The following is a 23,957-nucleotide window of genomic DNA, read 5'->3' as shown; positions in this document are numbered from 1 at the left end:
CTCCCTTCCAATTTCTAATCTTTAGGGTTTTCAAATCATTTTCGATATCGTTGAGCCATCTAGTAGGGGGTCTGCCTCTGGGACGTCACCCCTCGGAGTTCTTAAAGTGAGTATTCTCATGGCGCTATTCATAAAGGTATTGCTTTCTATAAATATTTTTGTATCCCTCATTTGAAGTTATTTTCCTGTACTGCTATTATTACGCTTTTGATTCAAGAGTTTAAAACTAAGCGAATTGTTGTTTTTTTTATTATTATTATAATGTAATTCTGCTCTACATTTTAAGATAAAGTTCAGGAAGGTGGTCTAATCTTAATAACCGTTTTGCAATTATTATTTTTGTGCAAATAACATTAATATACTGTTATACGAATGTCACATCTGGCTTGTACCGACCACAGTTCTGAAGTAAAATATCCTCAGTGGCAGAATGATCATGAGTTAGAGTTATCTTGCCGTCAGGCTAACCGAGGGAGGCTTTCGAAGTTTTCCTCTCCATGTAACGCAAATGCGGGTTAGTTACATCAAAAAAGTTCTCCGCGAAGGTAAATTTCTCCCAATACTTGATCCAGCAGTTCCCTTGTCTTCTGGATTGGGTTCGAAGTTGAACATTAGCAATCGTAAACCCGAAAAATGGGTCGGCTATTCAACGACGGTTAGAAAATATAAAATAAAATATTTAATAGTGGAGCCACGATGGCTCAGGGGAATGGAGTGTTCACCTCCCAATGAGGAATGAAGTGAACCGGATTCGAATCCCAGCGATGGCTGGTTGATACAAATTCCGCACCCAGCTGGCACCGACCACAATGCAGACGTAAAATATCCTCTGTGGTAGACGGATTACTGGTTAAAAACCCTCTTGACATCAGGTTAATCGCCAGAGGTTTTCATGTCTTTCCTCTCCATGTAACGCAAATGCGAGTTAGTTCCATCAAAAAAGTCCTCCACGAAGGCAAATTTCTGGCCCTTTCTCTTCCGCAAAGCGCATCAATATTGAGTAGTTATAGTATTTTAAACAAATCTTCAATGTTTTGCAATCTTTTTGAACGATATCAAATTTAGAATGATGTTTAAATAACAAAATATTAAACGAAGATTTATTCAAATATTCACGAGATATTATTCAAATACAGTGCACTCCCGATTATCCGGGTTAATCACCGGGACAGGTCGCACGGACAATCGAAAAACACGGATAATCCGAAAACTCCTTTCATTAAAGAAAAATTCAATATCAGTACAAAAAATATAAAAATTACTGACATTTGCATGCATAACATCAAACTAGGAATTTTCCTTATTAAAAAATGTGTAATGCGTCTTCGCCATATATCGATACACATATTTTACGAACCGCATTAATGTCACCGTAATCAAATCCTCCCATATAATCTAATAAAGTTTCCACAGAGCAGCAGAATGAGAAATTGTATTTCATTCATTTACTACATCTTCTGCATCAGTTACTATCATCACTATTTGATTTAACAACATAACGATGTCTTCATCAGTCAAATACTGGAAGCCAGACTCACATGCATCACTTTGAAACCAATCTTCTAAATTTTCTTCATCAAGAATTTCGAAACCTTAGATTTCTTTTGCTTGTTCGAGAATACTGTTATCATATTTTTCTTGAACATCTGAAGAAGATAGTTCATCAAGCGGTATGATCTTTCTCCAAGATCGTGATAACGTAGACGATTTTAAATTTGACCAGGCTGCTGATATTCCATATACTTCAATCCAATAACGAATATTGCTTCCAAAAATTTGGTAGTGTTATAACTTCATGAATCAAAATTTTTTAATCCTGAAAATGTTTCTCTTTATATTTTTTGTGTGACTCCGGAATGAGCACGGATAATCCGCAAACCGGATAATCGAGAGTGTACTGTAATTAGTAAATAGATTTTTTACTTGCTGAAATCCGCATACATTACACTGTAATTGTTTATTACCACTGACCAACAATCAATTAATATCTTTAATTCAAACCGCTATTATTATTGAGATCGCTGTTTTAAAAATGTTGTTACTAAAAAAGAGTAGAAATTGGAAAAAGCAGAAATTGGTTATATTTACTTAATATATTTTTATTTCAATGAAAATAAAAATCATGTTTAATTTTTTCAATAATTGTTAAATTAAAAATTATATTAACTTCGGGCCGTAATCTTTTTCCCCTGGCTTTGCATGGACCATACTTTAGTTTCATTATAATAAGCAAGGGATCTCCTTTTTAGAAATCACAATGAAGTTATAAAATTGTATGAAATATTCAGTTCTTGCGTAAAGGCTTTAAACTACTGTAGTATAATAATTATTTACAGTATCAATATAGCTAAATAGCATTTAAACTTCTAAAAACTTGCCCATTTTTATAAACACGCTTTTCGAGGCCGTAGTGGCTCAGGGATAAAGCGCTTGCCTCCCATTGAGACGACCCGGTTTCGAATCCCAACGATGGCTGGTCGATACGAATTCCGCATCCGGCTCGCTCCGACCACAGTGCTGACATAAAATATCCTCAGTGCTAAAAGGATCACAAGTTAGAGTCACATTATAATCAGGCTAACCGAGGGAGGTTTTCCTCTCCATGTAACGCAAATGCGGGTTGATTCCATCAAAAATGTCTTCCACGAAGGCTAATTTCTCCCAATACTTGATCAAGGAGTACTTTTGTCTTTTATATTGCGTTCAAACTTACAAGAATTGAACATTGGAAGTCGTAAACTCAAAATTGGGTTGGCTGTTTAACAATTATAAAAATAAAAAACACGCTTTTCGAAATGTATCATAATAAAAAGCTCATTAACGATATTTTTTGTTACCGAATCATATTTGTAATGTTTTAGAATGAATATGTAGCCCATGAACGTCTGTGGTTTCAAAAAATAAACTGTTTACTTAAATTTGAGTTTTCGCAATATTTCAACATAAAATAGTTACCCCTTTTTATATTTGTTGGCGCAGCTGCATCTCTGACACCTGTTCACTATATATCAGTAAATTAGGTACCTATTACCACAACATCACTGGAATCAATGATAGATTAGTAAGCCTGGATTGCTTTGCTCACTAGATTGAGCTCTTACCTATCAATGAGGCGACTCTAATGATTAATGCTTCCAGCGATGGCTGCTCGATTCAAAATTTGCATCAGGCTTGCACCAACCACAGTGTTAGCATAACAATATCCCCAGTGATGGACGGATCATGGTTTCGAATCCTCTTGTCATCGATCTAACAGTGAGAGGCTTTAGCAGTTTTACACAATATGCCCTAGTTCCACCAAAAACTACTTCACGAAAACTAGTTTGTGCCAATGCTTGATACCGGAGTTCTCTTGTCTTCTGGGTTGGGTTCAAAATTACAAACATTGGGTCAACTGTTCAACGTCTATCATAAAAATTAATTATAATAATAATAAAAGTTGTATGGTGAATTTTTTTACGGTACCAAAACAGAAAATAACTACATTTTTTCTTTTAAAAGATAAAACAGGAATTAAATTAAATAATGGAATACCCTTTACGTTCTAAATCTGATTTTTTTTTCATTCGTTAGAAAGTCACTAATATTTTTTGGCCAAGTTCAAAAAGTTATTAATTATGATAATAAATTTAAGAAATAATTAACTTTGTCCTTGATATAAATTATTAAAAACATAGACCTTGAAGAAAATTTGCAATGTGTAAATATATGTTTTGTACCATGAATTAAGTAAGCAGAAACAATGCTTTTTTTAAAGGTAATAATCCACCTAAATATTATAAAAGTAATCGATTCAAATACCTTAACAACCGTCTGCCAACATATATTTGAAAATTGAGCTGGAAAAATTTTTTTTCTTTCTTTTTTACAAGGTTAGTGCCCGTTGTTCTTATCTCATCCGTGCATGGTAGGAGTTTTCTCACTAACCACTGTCCAACTGAGAAAGAAACAAAAGGATCAAAATAAGGCATAGCCACACCCACGTGACCACTGAGATGACGTCATGAACAATAAGCAGACCTTGGGAATAACTTGAAAAACCCCCATCGGTTGTTAGATCTGTCTGAGTGCCAGACAAATCACTGCTGCTTATAAGTGAGAAGAGCCCCAGGCTAGTTGTCTAGCTATGCCGTTTATTATGCTAGTCTCATTTGCTTCGATGGAAACAACACATGTTTTAACTGTTGCCCACGTGAAGTATTTAGAAACAAACATGCTTCTTTTTGTATCAAAAAAAGATTTTGAAGTTATGTTTTTTTTTTTCCTTCTTCGGATTGTTCTTTTTTACCTTCGATTACTTCTGATCATTATGTTCACCACACGTGTATCTTTAACCCTTTGGTGGAGAATTTTTATTAAACCTATTTTTCATACTTTTTTCGTTATTTTTTATTAATGTAATTTAAAATACGGGGGAAATATTATATTTAGCATTTTAATAATTTATGATTATGAAATACAGCCTGAAACACCTGCGTTTTTCTCATCGTTAAAGGTAAAATATTTTAAACACAGCTCACTTCCTAATAATAATTTTTCAAATTTTGCACCGTATTAGATCTAAGAGAAACAGTTATTCATCATTATAGCTACTTTAATTTACAAAATCAGTTATTGATAAATTTTTGAATAGGAATGAAAAAAAAATTTCTAACTGCTTTTTTTTTTGGGGGGGGGGATTTTATATTTCAGTACAAATATAATTCCGATAATCTAACAGATTTTTTTAGTAAAATATAAAAAACATGAATATATATTTGCGCTCGTAATTAGAGCATTAGAAAAAAATATATATAACGAGACATCGGTGACTGAGGGAGTTGTCTTGTGATTTTAGCACTATTCTTTTTTTTAAATCAAAAGTGGTGACTAAGTTGTTTCGTGATTTGTTCGCTGCTATTTAAATTAATAAAAACTTAAAGTATAGAAATAAAAACTTTTAACCATATTTATTTATTTTTCCTTTGCATAACCACCGTTGAACAGTTGAACCTATTTTGAGTTTACGACTACTGTTCAACTCCGTAGCCTTGTAATTTTGAACCCTATCCAGAAAACTAAAAGGAACTTCTGGATCAAGCGTTAAGATAAACTATAGCCTTCGTGAAGGACTATTTTGATGGGACTAACCTGCATTTGAGTTGCATGAAGAGGAAAACCATCCACGGTTACCCTGACGGCAAGCGGAATCTAACTAATTATTCGTCTATCACTGAAGATATAAAATATTACGTCAACATTGTGATCCGTGTGAGCCATTTGCAGAATTCGTATCAACCAACCAACTCTGGGATTCAAACCCGGGTCACCTCATTGGAAGGCGAGTGCTCTATCCCCTTAGCCACCACAATTCGCGTATTTAATTTAAGAGAAAAATAGAAGCCAATATAAAGGGGAAAAAATTAAAATTCTCTTAGCTTCAATATTTATCTAAAAAAATTCTTTCAAAAGAACTTAAACGTAAATTTTTTTTTAGATCATATTTTGATTAACAGAACTTGTTACCTGATTAAAAACTTTATTGGCATCAAAGATATATAAACAGGAAATAACAGTCGACAAGCTCCAAGCACTCAGAAATAAGCGCCCATTTAAAAGAGTTGCCAGACTTAAAATGAACACCCGTGGAAAATGAGAATGAACTATCTTGAAAATGAGCGCCTGTTTTTGAGCTCTTGAAACTTGTCGACTGTTATTTCTTATTTATATATTTTTGAAGCTAATGAAGTTTTTAATCAGGCAATATCTTACTGCTTCAGTTTCTTGGGATAATTTATTTAATATCAGAACTTGTGTTATTTATCCATAGCTCATAATCGCAAAATTTGTCACTTTTTTTTTTGTTTCATTCTTGCTTTAAAGGAAAGTCTTGATATTCCCATGGCCTGTATAAGCACAACCGTTACGCGCCGCACTTATTGTAATTTTGTACCAAATCTACTCATTATTAATGTACAAAATACAAAATGCCTTTGAAATATGTGTAACATAAAAGTATTATGATATATTCAGTAAATTTAAGGCTATATTTATTTCAATTTTTGTTTATTCATAATTCCAATAGATAGTTCCTAAAAAAGACGCCCGATGGCTGAGTGATAGCGCTTCGCGCCCCCGTGCCACAGGTCCTGGGTTCGATCCTCGGGCCGGGCAAGGGGTCCCTTCAGTGGGTCGATAAATGAGTACCAAGCATGCCTGGGGGTTTCGCGTTCGGCTGATCACCAAACCGGAGCATCTGCTCCTGCACTCCAGAGCCCAAGTTCAAGAAAACTGAGATGGGCACAGTAGGGCTTGGCCCTCTACGGGCTGTCGCGCCACTGGGTTTAGTTTAATTCCTGAAAAAAAATATTATTTTCAAAATTCTAGGGGCTCTAGGCACTGAATTTATATCAATAATATAAGCCTAAACAATTATTATTAATATATATTTTGTTTTGTCACTTACAATTTTAAATTTAAAAGATAAAGATTCAATATAAATCTAATCCAAAAAAAAAAAATTCACAATAAAACTACTTACAATCAAAAAAGGAAAATAATTAGACATCGCCACCAAACTGAGTAAGGATGAATAATGACATATATTAAAAGTACTTTTCAAAGAACACAAGACTTTTGTTTTACATTAAAACTTACCATAGGTCACTATTATAGCTTAACTTATAAAGCAAAAACTTGTATTTTACGTGTATTCTAAAACACATGACAAGCAAAAACATAAAAAATATTTAAGAAAATTGATGACAATACAATAATCAAGCCAAAGAATCAATTTTTTTGACCACGAACAACAGTATTAATCCTTATCACTCGATTGCTGCCTCTCCAGTCAGACTCTCTAAGCATAAAAATTTTTTCATCTTAATGTTTGGCGTTGTCCAAGTATTATATTATAAAGTAAATGAAGTGTGCAAACTTAGTAATTGCGTATGTTTCTTTCTCTCTTTTTTCTTAACCGTTGAAAGAACTCCGAGTGCAAAAGATTAAATTCTAACTATTAATTGACTTAATAGGCGTTCTCGCCTGCGTGACAATCTGACAGCTAACCAAACATTTCAAGCATTGTCAACATCACTGTTACCTCGTAAATTAGCTTCTTCATATAATTTTCGTTATTTTTTTTTCCTTTTTACCAAGGAAGGTGCTAATGATACTCATTTTGCGTTGTCTGGTGAGAACCTTGAGATCACAGTCATGAAAGCGTGCAACATTACCAAAAAAACACTGCCACAGATATCCGTTCATAGAGTGGGCCACATTCACACATCACACGCTACAGAAGGCAACACACAGAGAGAAACATCCATGCTCTGAGCGGGATTCGAACCAGCACCACGCGACCACCTGGGCGGCTCGTCGAAATTTGTGGTCGAATTGGTAAAATATCACATGTGGATCATAAGTGTGAGTGACTAAAAAATAGATGTCTTACTTTCGATGTACAGTAAGGACAACATAAAACGGACTGAATAACTTTTGATCTAATAATCGGATCTGCACGTTCTAGGACTCAATCTCAATAGTTCGCCGGTATGATCTCAAATATGCTACTTAATTAGTGCAAACGCAAAATGATTTTATAAGTTACGAAATCGGACACAAAAACGTACTTTCGCTGAATAAACATACCTGTTTTTAGATGGATTCGGATTTTTACCTCAAAATATACTGAGTTGCCGTAAACTGGGAAGTTTGCGTATTTCACCATATCTTGAGACATTTTTAAGTGAGTCGAATCTGCTATAAGATCTGCTTATGCAAAATTTAACTTTTAGTAAATATTTATCATTTTATTTAAGCATAGTCGAAAAAGTTTTGAATTGCAAGGAACATAATTATAAACATCTTTTTAAAGAGTGCATTTTTAAATGGTAAAATACAAAATTTGAGTGAACTCGGTCGAATAATTCCTGAGAAATCGAATTTCGGAAAAGTCGTATCTTTAAAATTCAATTTCTCAAGAAATGTTCGACCGATTTTGCTGAAATTTTGTATATAGTCATGTAAAAAGGTGTTAAGTTTAAAGTGATGTTAAAAATTTTATATTCTTGACTATTAGTAAATAAAATAATTTTAAAAAAAATATTTACTAAAAGTTATTTTGTGCATGGGATTTTAACTTTGAATGATGAAGTTACGCCCCTATATTTTGCAGGTCAAAAATCCAGATCCATTGAAAAAAAAGCTATGTTTATGTAGGGAAAGTACAATTTCATGTCTGATTTCTAACTTAAAATGTTGTCCAACTAATACAATTAACTATTATATAATTAACTAATTAATTATCATATTTGAGGCTACCCCTAAATCCATTAAAATTGAGTCCTAGAACGTGAAGATCCTATCATTAGATCAAAACTTATACAGGGTGGTCTGATTATTTTTTTGCTCATTATACAGTGAGCAGGAAAAAATAAAATAAAAAATGAACCTTCCTTTTAAACTTTTGATCTAATGAACGGATCTTCAAGTACCAACACTCAAAATTAATGGTTTTAGGGGGTAACCTCAACTACGTTAATTAGGACAAACGATATTTTAAGTAAGAATTCAAACACAAAAACGTTCTTTCTCTGGATAAACATGCATTCATTTTGACCGATTTGGATTTCTGACCTTCAAAATATAGGGAATAACCACAATCTGGGATATATGTTGCCAATAATTTGGTCAGGAGAGCTGTCCAAAGTTAGGACCCCTGAATATTAATATTACTTTTTGCGTATTTCGCCATATCTCGAGAACATTTTAAGCAAATTTAAAAATGCTTGCATACAATTATAAAATTCGTTCCTGCAAAGATAATTCCATGCAAAAAATAAATTTCAGTAAATATTTATTATTTTATATTGTTTCATTTAACAATAGACGAAAAAATTTTGAACTGTAAGGTATACAAATTTTTACACTGTTTTAAAAAATTTATACATAGCAAAATACAAATTTTGTGTGAAATCGGACGAATTGAATTTAAAAAAAAATACGAACGATATCCTTAATAGGTAAAGAGCATAATGTTTTAAATATAAGGAAAAAGTCCAATGACTTTAAATTTTAAAATTTAAAGCTTCGAATCAAATAAGGAGTGCAAAATAAGTATAGTCTGTAAACTCCATATGTGTTATCTATACCTAGAATTTATTTAAAAAGTTTCTATAAAAAAATGGGTAGGTTTCACGACTCGAAGCTTTCGAAACTTGCTCTAAATTTCTTCAACTTTTGTTAAGTTCATTGTTTAACGGTAGTTAATTGCTTGACTGTTTACTTTTGATTAATTCAATCCAGATTTTTCACGTGAAATCATTATTCTTTATTTACTAATAATTCTTTTTATCAATATTTTAAATATTTCTTTCAGAAAATCAAACGACAATAAAAAAGTTAAAATCTTAAAAAAGAATAATAAAATACAATTCCCGATTTTTACAAACTTAGGGTGATACGATCGTTTTACTTTAAAAGCACCAATCAAATTCTCAATTTCTAAATGTATGTTTTATAGGAACTTTTATTTTAATGCTAAAGTGACAAAAAATATTATCGGGCCGGCTAGGAAAATATTTCGTATTAAATTTAAAAGTTTGCTTTCAAAACAATCGAATTCTGCACAAAATCGTTTATTTATTACGAAAAGAATAGGAAAGAATATCTTCACTCTTCACTTAAGATGAACACCGATTAAACTTTTCAGTTTTCGAACGGCATCGTCAGAACAGTTGAGAGCGGGCTTCAAAATCCGTGCCGGGAGACTGACCCATTATTGTTTCCTAGAACTCTTACTAGTCTCGCATTCAGGAGGATTTCAAGATACTAACTTTTCCAACTGTTATTTAAATATTTGCTGCCTTGAATATATTGTTATTAATTACTATTGTTCTTGAAGACAGGTTATTTTTCACTACCATTGTTGCAAACAATTTGTCTGCTTGTTTACCATAGGTCAAAACCTTACCTGGTTCTAGAAACAATCAACACCATTCCAAGCGACGTAATAGGCACAAAAAGGAATCTAACAATTGGTTTCCGTTTACAAGGCAACTGTCTGGAACTGCATTTAGAGTTCTGCTTGCCACGCGAAAGTCGTCTCTTTAGGACATAAACAGTAGGCACTGTAGACTGCCCTAAAATCAAAGACTTAAAACTCTCCTTATGCTACTATAACCAGTATTATTACGTGAAGATAATATGTCATTAACCTAAGAGCTACCATTAGTGCGGCAAACTGATAATGATGATTTCTTTTTTGGTCGTTTCTGCATCGACCATAAATAGTCTCCGTGCGGTATTTGGTAATCATATACTTTGTTTGCTAATAGATGGGATGTTTTTGCTTGGGGTGCTATAGTTAAATAGTTAGTAAGAAAAGGGCGTTCAGTAAGCTCTAAAATGGTTTTTAAAAGCTGTTATGAGTTCATAATCATTGTGTGCTTATGAATTGGCAGCAGATGTAGATAGCAGTAGTCCAGGTTTTTTGGTTAATTAATTCGTATTGGTTTCATTATTTTCATACGAAGATCTTTAAAAGTCGCTGATAGTGAACAAGAAATAACTATAATATTATTTTTAAAATCTGCTATGAGTTCATAATCACTTTGTGCTTGTCGGATGGTAACAATAGATATTGGAAGTAGCAATAATCCAGGAAGAGGCCTTTCTCCTTCCGAACAAATTCGGCTGTCGAAGGGATGGAAAAAATCTAAATGTTCTTTTAATCCTTTTTTAGTTGATCTTCACAAATAAACTGATGGTGGAAATTAACTCTGTTTCCACGGTATCAAGAAATACAATGTCGTCACCCAATCAGAATTTGAGATATAAACCATGGATATTTTTTATTGTCTTTCAATTTTTTCTGAAGAAAATTAACCAATAAAATTTTGAAATGAGCAGTTTTCGAAAGATAGTAAATAGTATACATTGGTTGTTTTTAGATTTTTGATAAATATCTTTGCTTTGTTCCATTTAAGTTTTTTGCCATCATCGAAATTAATTTTTAGCAGTGTAAACTGTAATTAAATTAAATTTTAAAAAATCTAAAAACTGACAAATGCGTAGCATTAAATACAAATCGCATATTCTTATTGATTTAAAATTTGATGGAAAATTCCATAAAAGTTCTAAATTATCAAGCGCTATCTTTGCTAATCTAATAAAACGACCCCTTTTTTTTCGATTTTATTTTAAAGGTATCGTGCTTTAATACTTTTATCAACAAATACTTTACTATAGATTAATATTTTTTATCAAAATTTTCTTAAGTACAAAAAAAATCAAGAAAAAAAACATCAAAATTTTTAACTAAAATCCAAAATGGCGAGGTTAGAGGCTTATGTATTTGAACTTGAGTGTATGATTAAAAAGTATGTTATTAACGATTGAAAATTTGAACAAGATATCGGGAGAGTGTGGACTATTAGTAGGAATTGTAAAAAGTGATAAAAAAGTATGCTACGAAGACCAAAAATAATTAGTAAAGGCTGTCATCCTATTTCTCCGAAGATTCAAGCGATTGTTTCGCACGAGAATGTTTCTTTAATAGTTGCATGCTTTATAAAAAAAGAGCTGAAAACAGAATGATACTTTTATCGATAGAGTTACCATGATAAACTTCGGTCGCTGAAAGTAGTGAATGGGCTTTCTTTAAACGCAATGATCCATACAGTTACAACTCTCTAAGGAGAAAATAGTGAAAGATACCGGAAGAGGTAAGAATCGCCACATCTACAATACAATGTTTAGAAAGTTTAGAACTAAATCAAGTAGTTTTCAATTGCATAGTACACTTTTCAGATCGTTTCTTTTTTACAATAAGGTTATGGATTTGTGTTTCTTAACTCTATTTTTGGAACAAAAGGCAAATGAGGATTGGATTTGAGAAAAGCTGTTAGAATCTTTTAACTCCTCCCCCATTAAAATTATCCTCTCTGCAAAATAGTGTGTGTGTGTGTGTGTGATAATCACTTTTCTCTTTTTTCTTTTCCTTTTTCCTTGTTCTTTTTATAGCGCAAGAGAAAATCATTTTGCCGTGAATGTTAACGATGAAGAATATAATAATTACAATATAACATATTAGGGCTTGCAAAAGGTTTAATTAAAATATTCAATTACGAAGATCTTACGGTATCAGCAATATTTACCTTAACAAGGGGAAAACGAAATAATTTTAATGATGAGTGTAAGATTATTATTCAACCACGACAAGCTGGTGGGGGCAAAGTGAGCCGAAAGTGGACCTGTAGAGTTTATTCTAGCGATTTAGAAGATGAAGGCAAAGATGGTCGAAACGAAATGGAGAATCTAGAACTCTTATTTTTTTTTTAAATTTTTCATTTTTATAACCGTCCTTGAACTACTGAACCAATTTTTTGGGTTTGCAACTACTATGTTCAACTCAGTAGCCTTGTAATTTTGAACCCAATCCAGAAGTCAAGGAAACTTCTGGATCAAACATTGGGAGAAATATGTCTTCGTGGAGGTCTTTTTGATGGTACTAACCCTCATTTGCATTACATGGAGAGGAAAGCCATGAAAACCTCCCACGGTTAACCTAACGGCTAGGGGACTCTAACCCATGATCCGTCTACCACTGAAGATATTTTACGTCAGTACTGTGATCAGTGAAAGCCGGATGCGGAATTCGTATCAACCAGCCATCGCTGGGATTCGAACCCGGTGCACCTTATTCGAATGCGAATGCTCTATCACGTGAGTCACCACGGCTCTTATTTGGAGTATAGTAGAAAATAAAAGAATAAAAACTTTTTTATAGAGCTTTCAAAAGTAGTGAACTGAAGAATCGGAATGATATTGCTGTTGTAATTCTCGCCAAAAGAAAAACGCTCATATTTTGTACGTTTTAACGTTCCTCATCCATTAAAAAAATTAACTTTTCCTATTTCCCTAAGCTTTCCCGTAGGAGTTTTGTTTTAAAAGTATTTAAATTTCTACTCAAGTGTTCTTTGCTTTAATAAAAAGTTCCCTTTGTTATGTTACAGAATAATTCCTCCCTCAATTAATGAAACGTGCTCCCAATGAAACTCATATTTAGATTAATAGAGCTCTAAGCTAGCAAATCATAGATATAATGAGATACCCAAATACCAAAAAAAGTTAAAATTCTAGGACCTGTCGCTTGAGCGCGATGAGCTTCGAAATGATAGAGAACGTGATTGTGAACTATACCGCAGGAAACGGGGAAATACTTGTCCTTTAGTGCAGTAAAATCTTGCAAACTTGCCTTCATGTACTATAATGTTTAACTTAAAAAATTAATTGAACGCCAAGAGGACAAAATAAGGCTGAAAGTTTTCTGTCTTACTGATGGCTGAAGAGATTATTGTAAATGTAAAATCTTACTGAGAAATCAAATATGATTCGCTACAAGTACTTATGAATACATCAACACTAAAACAATTCAGAATAACCTCCCCAATAAATGTCGTGTATATAGGCAGTTGAGATTGCTTATTTTAAAATAAGAGAAAAAAATTCTTAATGAAGGAAAAAGTTTTATTAAACTAGGATTGAGAAATATTTCTATAAACTGGCAAGAGCCATGATGGCTCAGGGGATAGAGCGTTCGCCTTCCAATGAGGCGACCGGGTTCGAATCCCAGCGATGGCTGGTTGATACGAATTCCGGCTTGCCCCGACCACAGTGCTGACGTAAAATATCCTCAGTGGTAGACAGATCATGGGTTAAAGTTCCCTTGCAGCCAGGTTAACCGTGGGGGATTTTCGTGGTTTTCCTTTCCTTGTAACTCAAATGCGGGTTAGTTTCAGCAAAAAGTCTTCCACGAAGGCAAATTTCCTCCAATACTTGATCAAGGAGTTCCCATGCCTTCTGGATTGGGTTCAAAATTACAAGGCTACGGGGTTGAACATTAGTAGTCGTAATATAAACTGGTATAAAAAAAAAATTAAGAAGGTACTTATTATTATCAAAATACTCACAGGGCCTGACCGAGAATTTATCCCAAAGTGTTCTTGGTCTAGCTCTGCACAGCTGCGAAAACATCGTCCATTATTCAATTAGAACCTGAAATAAAATAATTGGTTAAAATAATACAGAATAATAACACGCCTTTTGATACATGAGGAAATAATAAATTTTATTCCTGTAAGTTAAAAAAAAAAAGACTTTTGATTGCTTTTAAGACAAATTCAAAATGGATCGATTTCGGTAAATATAACTCCACAAAAAAAGCAAAAAAATTTATTCGTCATAGAATATAATTCGGTAGACGCAACGTAACCGATTCCGAGATAAGAAAAAAGATTTTTTTATTATTAAACAAAATTTTTTTGCCCCTTTCGAGTGTAATGCTTGAAATTTTACATCATTTTTATGACACTCAACAGTCGGTGCTCTTATCTATCATATATGCAAATTGAACATCGACATAAAACTGACCCAATACGCGACTCAATAGTATCAATGTTCTAAATTAACAAAAAGAAAAAAATGATTAGGTAGAAAAATGAACGCTTCTCAATAATCTCCAAAGGGCTTACTTTGACAGTTACGAGCAATTCAGGCAATTGATGCCTCCTATTAAAAATAGGTCACAATTTAGAAATGGCGCCAGTGTTTTCGTTTACGAAGACGTTCGGCCTTTGAAGGTCGACCGTATGCAGAATATGTCGACCATATTGGGCAGGTCAAATGCTGAAGAGCAGACAAAATTATTCTTTGAGAAAAATAAATGGCATATCTTAGAAGGTGGGAGCATATTTATGTCTCTTCGCGTTAATTAATTGATGCTAAATTTTGTTTTAGCACTTCGCCAACCCACGATGCGTCAACTTGTAGCGTTGTTGTATTGTGATTAGTCATTATCAGTTTAAGTAGGCATGGCTATGCCGAGAATATATTAATTAAACATTTTTCTTCATATAAGGGAATGTCACACTGTGCAACACAAAACTTCAATGCATTTATTCTGCAGTGGAGTGCAGAGGGCGCACCAGGCATCCAATCAAAGAAGGGTCATCCCATCGACAGTTAACAACATTAAAACTTTATTATTTTATTACTGGCTTGAAATTTTTTTCGTTTGGCTCTCAGTTAATATCTTACAAAGCATAAAGTTTGATTTTCAAGCAATTTTAACCCTTTGACATGCGAAGACGTCTGGGAGACGTCATTTGTTTCTCATGTCAAAACAATAGACGTGTCTCAGACGTCTTCAACACAGAGATGCTTACTTGCTCCGGACAGCAAATAAATATTTTAAAGTGGTAGTTTATCAATTGTGATTCTTGGTTTCATAAATTCAATTAAGTAGATTTTTATCCACCACTATTTCTAAATAATTCACAGGCTTATATAATTCACCACTTTATAGTAGTTTACCTTTAAATACCTTTAAATACTATACCTTTTAAAAAGTAAGCAAAAATAGTCAAATATTTGCAAAATTTAGTTTGTAGTTAGTTACCGTTTTTTTAATTACTTTGGCGTGTCTGGAGCAGTTGGCATCTCTGTCAACAGTGCAATCAAAGAACATTTCTACAGCAAGAAATGATGTGTCAAGGGGTTAATATTTAAAAAAAGTTGTTGATCGTTAAAATTTACATCTTTGCATTTAGGGAGGGAAAAATAATATTTCATCCAAAATAAAATCTTACCATACAATAATTTAAACACTCAAAACCATAAATATATATTTTACAATTTTTTTCCCTTTTTAGCGATCATTATTTTTTTGTAGGGCATCTCATCAAGGAGCTTTGCCCGGGCCCCATACATCTTTGAATGCGTCTGTTATCCTGAAATAACCAGTATTGCGAACGAACGAATTTTTTCCCCAGATTGCTTGTTGCTGTTGAGGAGCGAGATACAATGTTTTGACGCTTTAGTTTGAGTTTATATTAACAATTAAGATAAGATCAGAGTCCGACTGACTTTGCCTAATTGGGGCCCGGGGCAAAAACTTCTTTTGGGGACCCCCTCTGCTTCAGTAATAGAGAGCTGAACTTTATGGAGCTATTTAAATTGTTCACCTCGTTATAACAAGAAAACTGACTAGAACCTAAAATAGCTATAAAGTGCTCTCCCCTCCGCCTCCAATGGTCAGACGAATTATTGTTCTTTCCATTTTATTGATTTTCTGACAATTCCACGTCCAGCATGCGAAGACAGTTTTCTGATTGTTAACTTTGTCATCTAGCTGCAAAAAATTCATATCCTTGTTGACATAAGGGCGGAATTCAACCAAATTTTCACAATTACGATAGCTCAATTAAGCCAATCAGTAGCCCGTATTTTTGTAAGCAGATGGCATTTTGCGATAAACAAAAATATAGGCTTTTCATTGGCCCAATTTGTCCATCGCAATTGCGAAAATTTAGCTGAATTCCCTCCTAGAAAACCATGGATTTAAGAAATATAGATATTTTGTGTTCATACGATAGATTAATGAAGAAGCTAACATAAAACTGACGAATTTTACACTCTACTGATGTTTTGTTTAAAAAAAGTTCAATGAAGAAGGAAATTTAATATAAACTTTATATTCGATTTGGGGGCCCCCTCTGACGTGGGGGCCCGGGGTGACTGCCCGTATGCTCATGCGTTAGTCAGGCTCTGAAGATAATTTTATATTAACAATGATCAAATTTTAAATTATTAAAAAAAATCTTTTACGCAAGTAAGTTACCGTACTTTCAGTTTTTTTAAAACTTTGCTACTAGCCATAACTTGATTTTCATTTTGCTGTCACGTATGCTAAAAGAATTGTTCTAAATGTTTGTGTATATGCCGATTGGTTTACGGATTCTCACTCTATAAATGATATTAACAATGCATAAAATGTATGAGTTATATATTACTTAATAATGAAACCAATACTATATAGTTAATACTTTAAACTGTTTAAAATGAATAAATTAAATTTTGCTTCTCGCATACAATCCATTCTGCCAATAGAAACAGCAACGTCAAAAGAAAAATTTTGAAATACAAATTATAGTATATCATCTAAACAAAATCTAACATTAAATTTACAGAAACTTATCTCAGAACATTTGTACAACAATTTCCATTGCAACAATTTAAATTTTTTACCTACTTTTTTAAAAATTTAGAATCAAAAATTTCAGCAACCTTTCCTGCTTTACCAGTGAGATTTCTACGAACCACTGGTTCTAAAAGTCTGACTTTTTAGAATAAAACATTTTATTAAATGACGCCAAAAATACAGAGTGTCTCGTAATCACCACCCTTAGTGTATATTTTTAAACCACTTGATATAATGTAGTCAAAATTATATGGAAGTTATGGGTCGTATCTTTTTTTAAGAGATACAAAAAGCAAATAAGCTTTCAAAATCTCTAAAATCACTACTGATGCTGCTTTATCATCATTAAGTATTAGTTTATTATATGATGAATGAATACTTATAACCTAACTGAAAGCAGTAGGAAATTAAGAGAAGTTGAAAGGTGGTTTCCAGAAACACCTTCAAATTTGTTTTGCCATTCAGGTAAAATCCTATGCCTCTTTGTCAGAATTTGATAACGCTTACGTTATTAAATAGCTTAAATAAATATTAATTTATAATATGTTTCTTACTTTACATATTTTTTTTTAATATTTTTTTTCACCGGCGTTGAACCACTGACCCAATACTCAGTTTACGATTATCAATGTTCAACTCAGTTGCCTTCTAATTTTAAATTCAGAACAGAAGACAAAGGAACTCCTGGATCAAGCGTTAAGACAAACTTTAGTCTCTGTGGAGGTCTTTTTGATCTAACTGATCCACATTTACGTTACATGGAGAGAGAAACCACGGAAACTTCTCATGGTTAGCCCGATGGCAAAGGAATTCTAACCCATGATCCTTCTACCACTGAGGATATTTCACGTCAGCACTGTGGTCGGTGCGAGTCGAGAACAGCCAGCCACCACTAGGATTCGAACCTAGTGCATCTCCATCCTTAGAGCCACTGCTGCTCTGATTTCATATTCTACAAGGTTTCTATGAATACGAATTAACGTAAATAATATGGGAGTAATTCCTTGTATACTTCCGGCCTATTTGTAGGTTACACATTTACTAATCAGGTAAACATCTGATAAATACAAATTAAATTTATTTAAAAAAAATTTTTTTTTTGGATTAAGCCAAGACAGAATTAGTTTTACAGTTAATTTGACATGAATTAGTTTCACCTAAAAACAGTTTCGTATTTTTTCTTTGTTTAAATTTAATAGCCATAATACATTAAAAAATAAAAAAATAAAAAAAGACTGGCACTTGGCACTTTTAAAAATGAGACTGATTACCTCTTTTTCTTTAATTATTAGTAATTTTGCAACGGAGTGTTTCTTTGGTTGCTTATAAACTAATCTTCACAAAAATCGAAGATGGAATCCCCATTCCACTATCAACAAAGCTATAAATATTGAAAGATAGGCATCACTTATTGCATAATATTGAAAGGGAGGAAAGAAAGAACCGATGGATGACAAATGAATATATTGCAGGGTCCATTGTGAGGGAGAAATATTATTTCGGTCATGTCAAGAAGTGGTCAAAGCTTGACCAGACATGGCGAAGGTCAATGTCCCGGATGTTTGGCCGCTGTCGTAGTTAGAAAAGAAAACTGGTTAAGAGAAGGTCCATGAATATGGATGCAACATAGAAACAGAAGGCACAAATCTCGCGCAGTAATTAATGATTCTGGGTTCATTACTCCACCCTGAGTAGATTCTAACCCTCTGCCACCTAATCGTCAAGGCCACGGAACAGACGAATGGATAGACAACCCTTTCTTTTTCCCTCGGGAATTAAGAATAGCACGGGAGCCCACCTCATAATCAAAACCAATCATTAGGATGCTACTGTTCGGAATCATCATCGCAAATTCAGTCGATTACTGATTTGCGTAATGGTCTTCGAGACCTCACTTAGGCAATTCAATCGTTTTAATTGCGATCAGGGGACATTATAGTTATCCCCATCAACCTGTTAGCTTCTTTCTTCTCCACTTAACGACACATTTTTCCATGTCTATTACTCATGGGTGTTTCTCTTACACCTGCATTCTTGAGAGAATTATAAAACTTAGCCAAAATGTCCATGCCTTACTTAGAGAGAAAAAAAAAGTTATGGCAGTTGCACTTTTAGAGGAATATTTTTCCTAATGATATTGAAATAACAATTACATTGATAAATGCAAGCAATTTTTTTTAAAATTTTGACAACACCTAAAACTGCATTATATACCATATCTGCCTATTTTTTCGCTCTTCTGAAAAGCTTTTTCTTAGTGGCATACAAGCAAACTCTTCCGAATTTTCCTGAAGATTTAATTTTTACAATTAATCTGGAAGCTAATTTCAGGTAGTCTTGTTTTAAAAAAATTTAACTTACGTTGATTTTGACTACCGTTACGTTTAAATAATTTACATGTTCATATTGAAGATCATTACATTCTTTGAAGAGTGGACTAAGCGTAAATGAAAACTCTACTTACAGCGTCAATTCAAACTTCATTTCGCTATCACAAAAAGTTTCTTTAAAGACGGTATAAATTTGCAGGTATGCAGTGGTAGCAAAATGACATTTGAATTGACACAGTAAGCAGACTTTTCATTCATAATTAGCCCACTCATAGAGCCACGTAACGTTGAGCAGTAGATCTACAATATGTCTGCTTATACTAGTAACGGTAGACAGAATCATTTAAAATCAAATTTATTAAAACAAGAATCGAGTCTGAATGGATAAAAGTGGCTACCTAAGTACTTGTAAAAATAAGATCTTCTGGAAGAGTAGGCAGATATGATGTACTTAGTTGCAACTTTTTATACAATTGTCACAACGCTAACTGTAAGCCTCCCATAATTGGGGCCATTTAACTATTTTTTTTCAACGTTTCATTACCAATCGGTTGCTTTAAATATTAATTATTATAACATAATAAAATATTTAAATCTGCTACAATATCTGAAAAACGAGGGGAAGAGGGTACGTAGTGGTTCACCTCTTCCACAGCTGCCAACTTGTATGGTTATTAAGAAAATGAGTTTTACTTAGTGATAGTATTATAATAATTTTTAAGCCAAGCTGTTTCTGTACTGGAAAAGATATAAACCCTTGTCTTTCAAAACGTATTAAAAATCATAATGGCCAAACAAGACTGTTTTATACGAAAGAAAATAGCGGGCAATAAGTCTTGGTAATCACAGATTTGTTCCTCGTGAAGGAAAAAAAAAAATGATTTTGCGACCAGTTTCATACCTCTTTCGGTATTCAAACAGCGCTGATTTAAAGTATAGAGAATTTTCTTGAAATTAAGCGATTTTACTAACACTTAAAAAAGCAGGATTCATACGTACCTCGCCCATCCTTCAAATACTCCGGAAAAATTTAAGCCTTGCAGTTAATATTTTGAAGATACCCTTTAAATGTTTAGAGATCTGTTAAAAATGAATTTTTAGACATGTTTCCTTAACAAAACAACATTTAGTGGTGATTACAAATGCATTAAATGATGAAAGTAAACTGTTTTTCGTTACTTTTTTAAAACTTCTAAGACCTGGGGGGGGTGAAGACTTTGACAGTACTTTTTGCGGTTATGGTATAACGAGACAAAATATTCTAAAATGTCTAGCTATCAGTTTCAGAAGTTTTCAAGGGCATGCTTATCTAAAATGTATTAGCAAGTTTGAAGAGTGTAAGGATAATAGTTTGATATTAATGCATTTTAATGTTCACGGCAATTTTAAATTGTTTTACCAGTGAATTTATAACATAAACATTTTATACTCAAAATATTAAAATGCAAACATGTTATTAAATACATATTTCCCGACTGCGTAATCTTAAATAAATCAGTCAAACTTTATTTGAAATTTGGCATTTTGAAATTTATTTTTTCTGCATGTCAAACGGTTTGGTTTATTTTAAATTTGCCTCAGCTCACTTTTACTATACTTCAAATTTTAAAACAATTGTGTAAATGGACGAGAATTCGTCATGAAGTGTTTCTCCTGCTGGGAATAGAATCTATTGGATGAGTACTGTGGATAATTTTGTCAACTTTTCTTTCACTTTCTTTTAAATAAGATTTTCTCTTATTTACTAATGTTATAAATATAAATATTGTTATACATGGTGGCAGAGCCATAATGGCTCAGAGGATAGAACGTTCGCTTCCCATTGAGGTAACCCAGGTTCGAATCCCAACGGTGCCTGGTTGATACGAATTCTGCTCGTGACTCACACCGTTCACAGTGCTGAAGTAAAATATCCTCAGGGGTAGACGTATCATGGATGATTAAAAAACCCTTTGCCTTTGGACTAATCATGGGTGTTTTGTGGTTTCTCTCTCCATCTAACGCAAATGTGGGTTTGTTCCATCAAAAGGTCGTCCACGAAATCAAGCTTGTCCCTATGCTTGATATAGGAGTTTCTCTGTCTTCTAGGTTGAGTTCAAAATTACAAGGTTATGGAGTTGAACTTTGATAGTCGTAAACTCCTAATTGGGTCAGCTGTTCAACGCCGGTTTTAAAATAAAATAAAATATACTTAAAATTTGTTCTAATTGCGTAGTAGGTGGGAATTTGTAAGAAGGGTTTCGCCTGTGATGTAGCCTTCATCGGTATAGCGTACTTCTTTAAAAAAAAAAAATTTTTTTTTCCTTGTTTACAAATAGTATTAATTTAAATATAATTATATTTCATGTACTGTATTATTATTTATTAGATATTTCTTAGTAACTAATTTCGCAGCATAAAAAAAAAGTCAAAGGATCTGTATGTGAACGATACATTTAGAAGGAAAGAATTTTAATTATTATAATCACTGTTTATAAATAATATTATTTTAACCATTATCATTTAACTCAAAGATGGAATTATTATTGAAATTTAAATGTCAAGTAATATCTAACAACTGTAAAAAGATATAATAAGTAAAATCAATATTTTATGTCTAAATTTATAGTTCTTGAAAAAAGTAAAAAATATTTTCTAAAATAAAGTTTAAATAAGAAATAAATAAATATCGGTAGATCTTTCAGGTGAAAATATACCATGTTATACAGCAGAAGAAATAGAAGACTGGTGTCGAGACACTGAAAACGACTCAGGATTTCAAATTTTNTCTCAAACAAAATATATAAATAATAAAATAAATAAATAATAAAATAAATAAATAATAAAATAAAAATGCAATTTAAATGCCAATTAAAATTTAATAATAAAAAAAATACAATAAAAAAAATTTTATATTTTAAATCCAAATTGATACTTCTTGAGAACAGAAAAAAATATTTTCTGAAAATAAAGTAAAAAAAATAATAAAACATATAAATAATAAAAAAAATCTGCAATTTAAATGTCAATTAAGATTTAATAAATAGAAAATACAATAAATAAAGTATTTTAAATCCAAATTGATGCTTCCTGAGAATAAATAAAATATATTTTATAAAATAAAGTTAAAAAATATATATACTGTAATTTAAATGTCAATTAAGATTTAATAATAAATAAAATAAAATATTTTAAATCTAATTTGATACTTCTTGAGAAAAGAATATATATGAGAAATCGAACCGCATGCACAAGCGGTTTTAAACTTGACCATTGCATCGTTAATGAAGTGAATATGTAGGTAGTAAATAAAGTATGATAAAATCTTTGAACAGTTAAGTATATACTCTTAAGGAATATAACCTCAAAGGTATATACTTAATCCTTAAAGAATATATAGGAATATGCACTCCCCTAGATGGTGTATGATATAATAAATGAATAATATAATAAATGAATATGATAAACAAATTTAATAAAAACATTATAAGTTGTCTAAATTAGTTAATAAAAATTTATCTTAAAAGTTATGATATAAAGCAAGAATGCTCTTAGGACCAAGAAAAAACTGAAATATTTCTTTTTACTTCTTTGTTAACCTCAAACAGAAGAAAAAATTTCATCAAAAATGGAAAAAAATGACATATTGCACTGATATAAATAAACCGTTACGAGGGAAACAAAGCAACTTTCCAAATATTAAACTCCATAAATTAATAAATTTCAGATAAACAACAGCATTATAATCCCTGAGAAAAAGCAATAACCGCCAGCCTTATTCTTCTATATTAATAGCCAAACCGATCCATCATCCCGGATTTTCATCTCACTTGATTTAATCGACAATGACTGAAAATAAATTACAAATAATTAATTTTCCGTCAGGATATTTGATTTAGTGATATAGATAGCCATTTTTTGTGTGGATGGTGATACTTCGAGTTAATAAAAAAAAACGAGTAACTCTAACTCAATTTTCGTGAGGATGATACATTGTATGCTGTTAGTTCGAAAAAGTGTTTGGTAATTAATCTCCTATCGATCTTCCAAGGGATTTTCTGTTTGCCTACATCCTGAAGTTAATCCACACACAGTTTCTAGAAATCACTTTTACTCTCGAATTTAAATATATGTTTAAAGATTTCAGTGGTTTGCCAAAATTAAAGTTGTTTGCAAAATTTATGCTCAACTAAATACTTGGTTGAAATTGTCGCAGCGCCTACAACATAATCAAAGTTAAAATGTATATCAAAATTTATTATTATAGTTCAGGGTTTCAATGGGCTTAAATAGATTTGAGTGATGGTAGCGATTCCAAAAATGCCAACTTCGCGGCTGCCAATTCTTCCAGATATCAAGGTTTTAAATTAAAATTGGCAGCACACAATTATCTTAAGGGATTTTTGCGATCCTCAAAAATTAGTTATTCACGAAATTTATGTTAACTATATTCTTAATATAAATTGTCCCAGCACCAACAACATATTCAAGGTTGCAGCTTTTGGTTGCTATTTGCCTTTCACTATTAAGTAATTCACTATAGATAATAAAACACAACTTTCTTTAGGTTAATTCGCGTTGAGGTTTCTTAAATATTAGCAAATTTAAACAATATTCTGCAAACTTAA

The 23,957-nt window shown here is 32.4% G+C and overlaps 2 protein-coding genes across 3 annotated transcripts in view; one reads left to right on the top strand and one right to left on the bottom strand.

The window, feature by feature from the left end:
- Positions 1–23,957, top strand: part of LOC107455966 (ran-specific GTPase-activating protein) — a 237,077-nt gene that overhangs the window by 177,956 nt on the left and 35,164 nt on the right. The window lies entirely within an intron of this gene.
- The window catches only part of LOC107455965 (uncharacterized), a 53,531-nt gene that overhangs the window by 6,284 nt on the left and 23,290 nt on the right, over positions 1–23,957 (bottom strand). The window contains exons 1-2 of one of the 2 annotated variants that reach the window (XM_071179803.1): positions 20,350–20,460; positions 13,953–14,037 (exon numbers count right to left, since the gene is read on the bottom strand). In XM_071179803.1, coding sequence (XP_071035904.1) covers positions 13,953–14,016 — 64 coding nt within the window. In that variant the 5' untranslated portion in view covers positions 14,017–14,037; positions 20,350–20,460. Of the gene's footprint in view, positions 1–13,952; positions 14,038–20,349; positions 20,461–23,957 lie in introns of those variants that run through there. The other variant, XM_016073708.4, reaches the window with a different exon arrangement.

This window comes from Parasteatoda tepidariorum, chromosome 4 (assembly GCF_043381705.1).
Source record: "Parasteatoda tepidariorum isolate YZ-2023 chromosome 4, CAS_Ptep_4.0, whole genome shotgun sequence".
NCBI lineage: Eukaryota > Metazoa > Arthropoda > Arachnida > Araneae > Theridiidae > Parasteatoda > Parasteatoda tepidariorum.
Note: the sequence above shows the minus strand (reverse complement) of the source record. Positions and strands in the feature narration are given on the sequence as shown.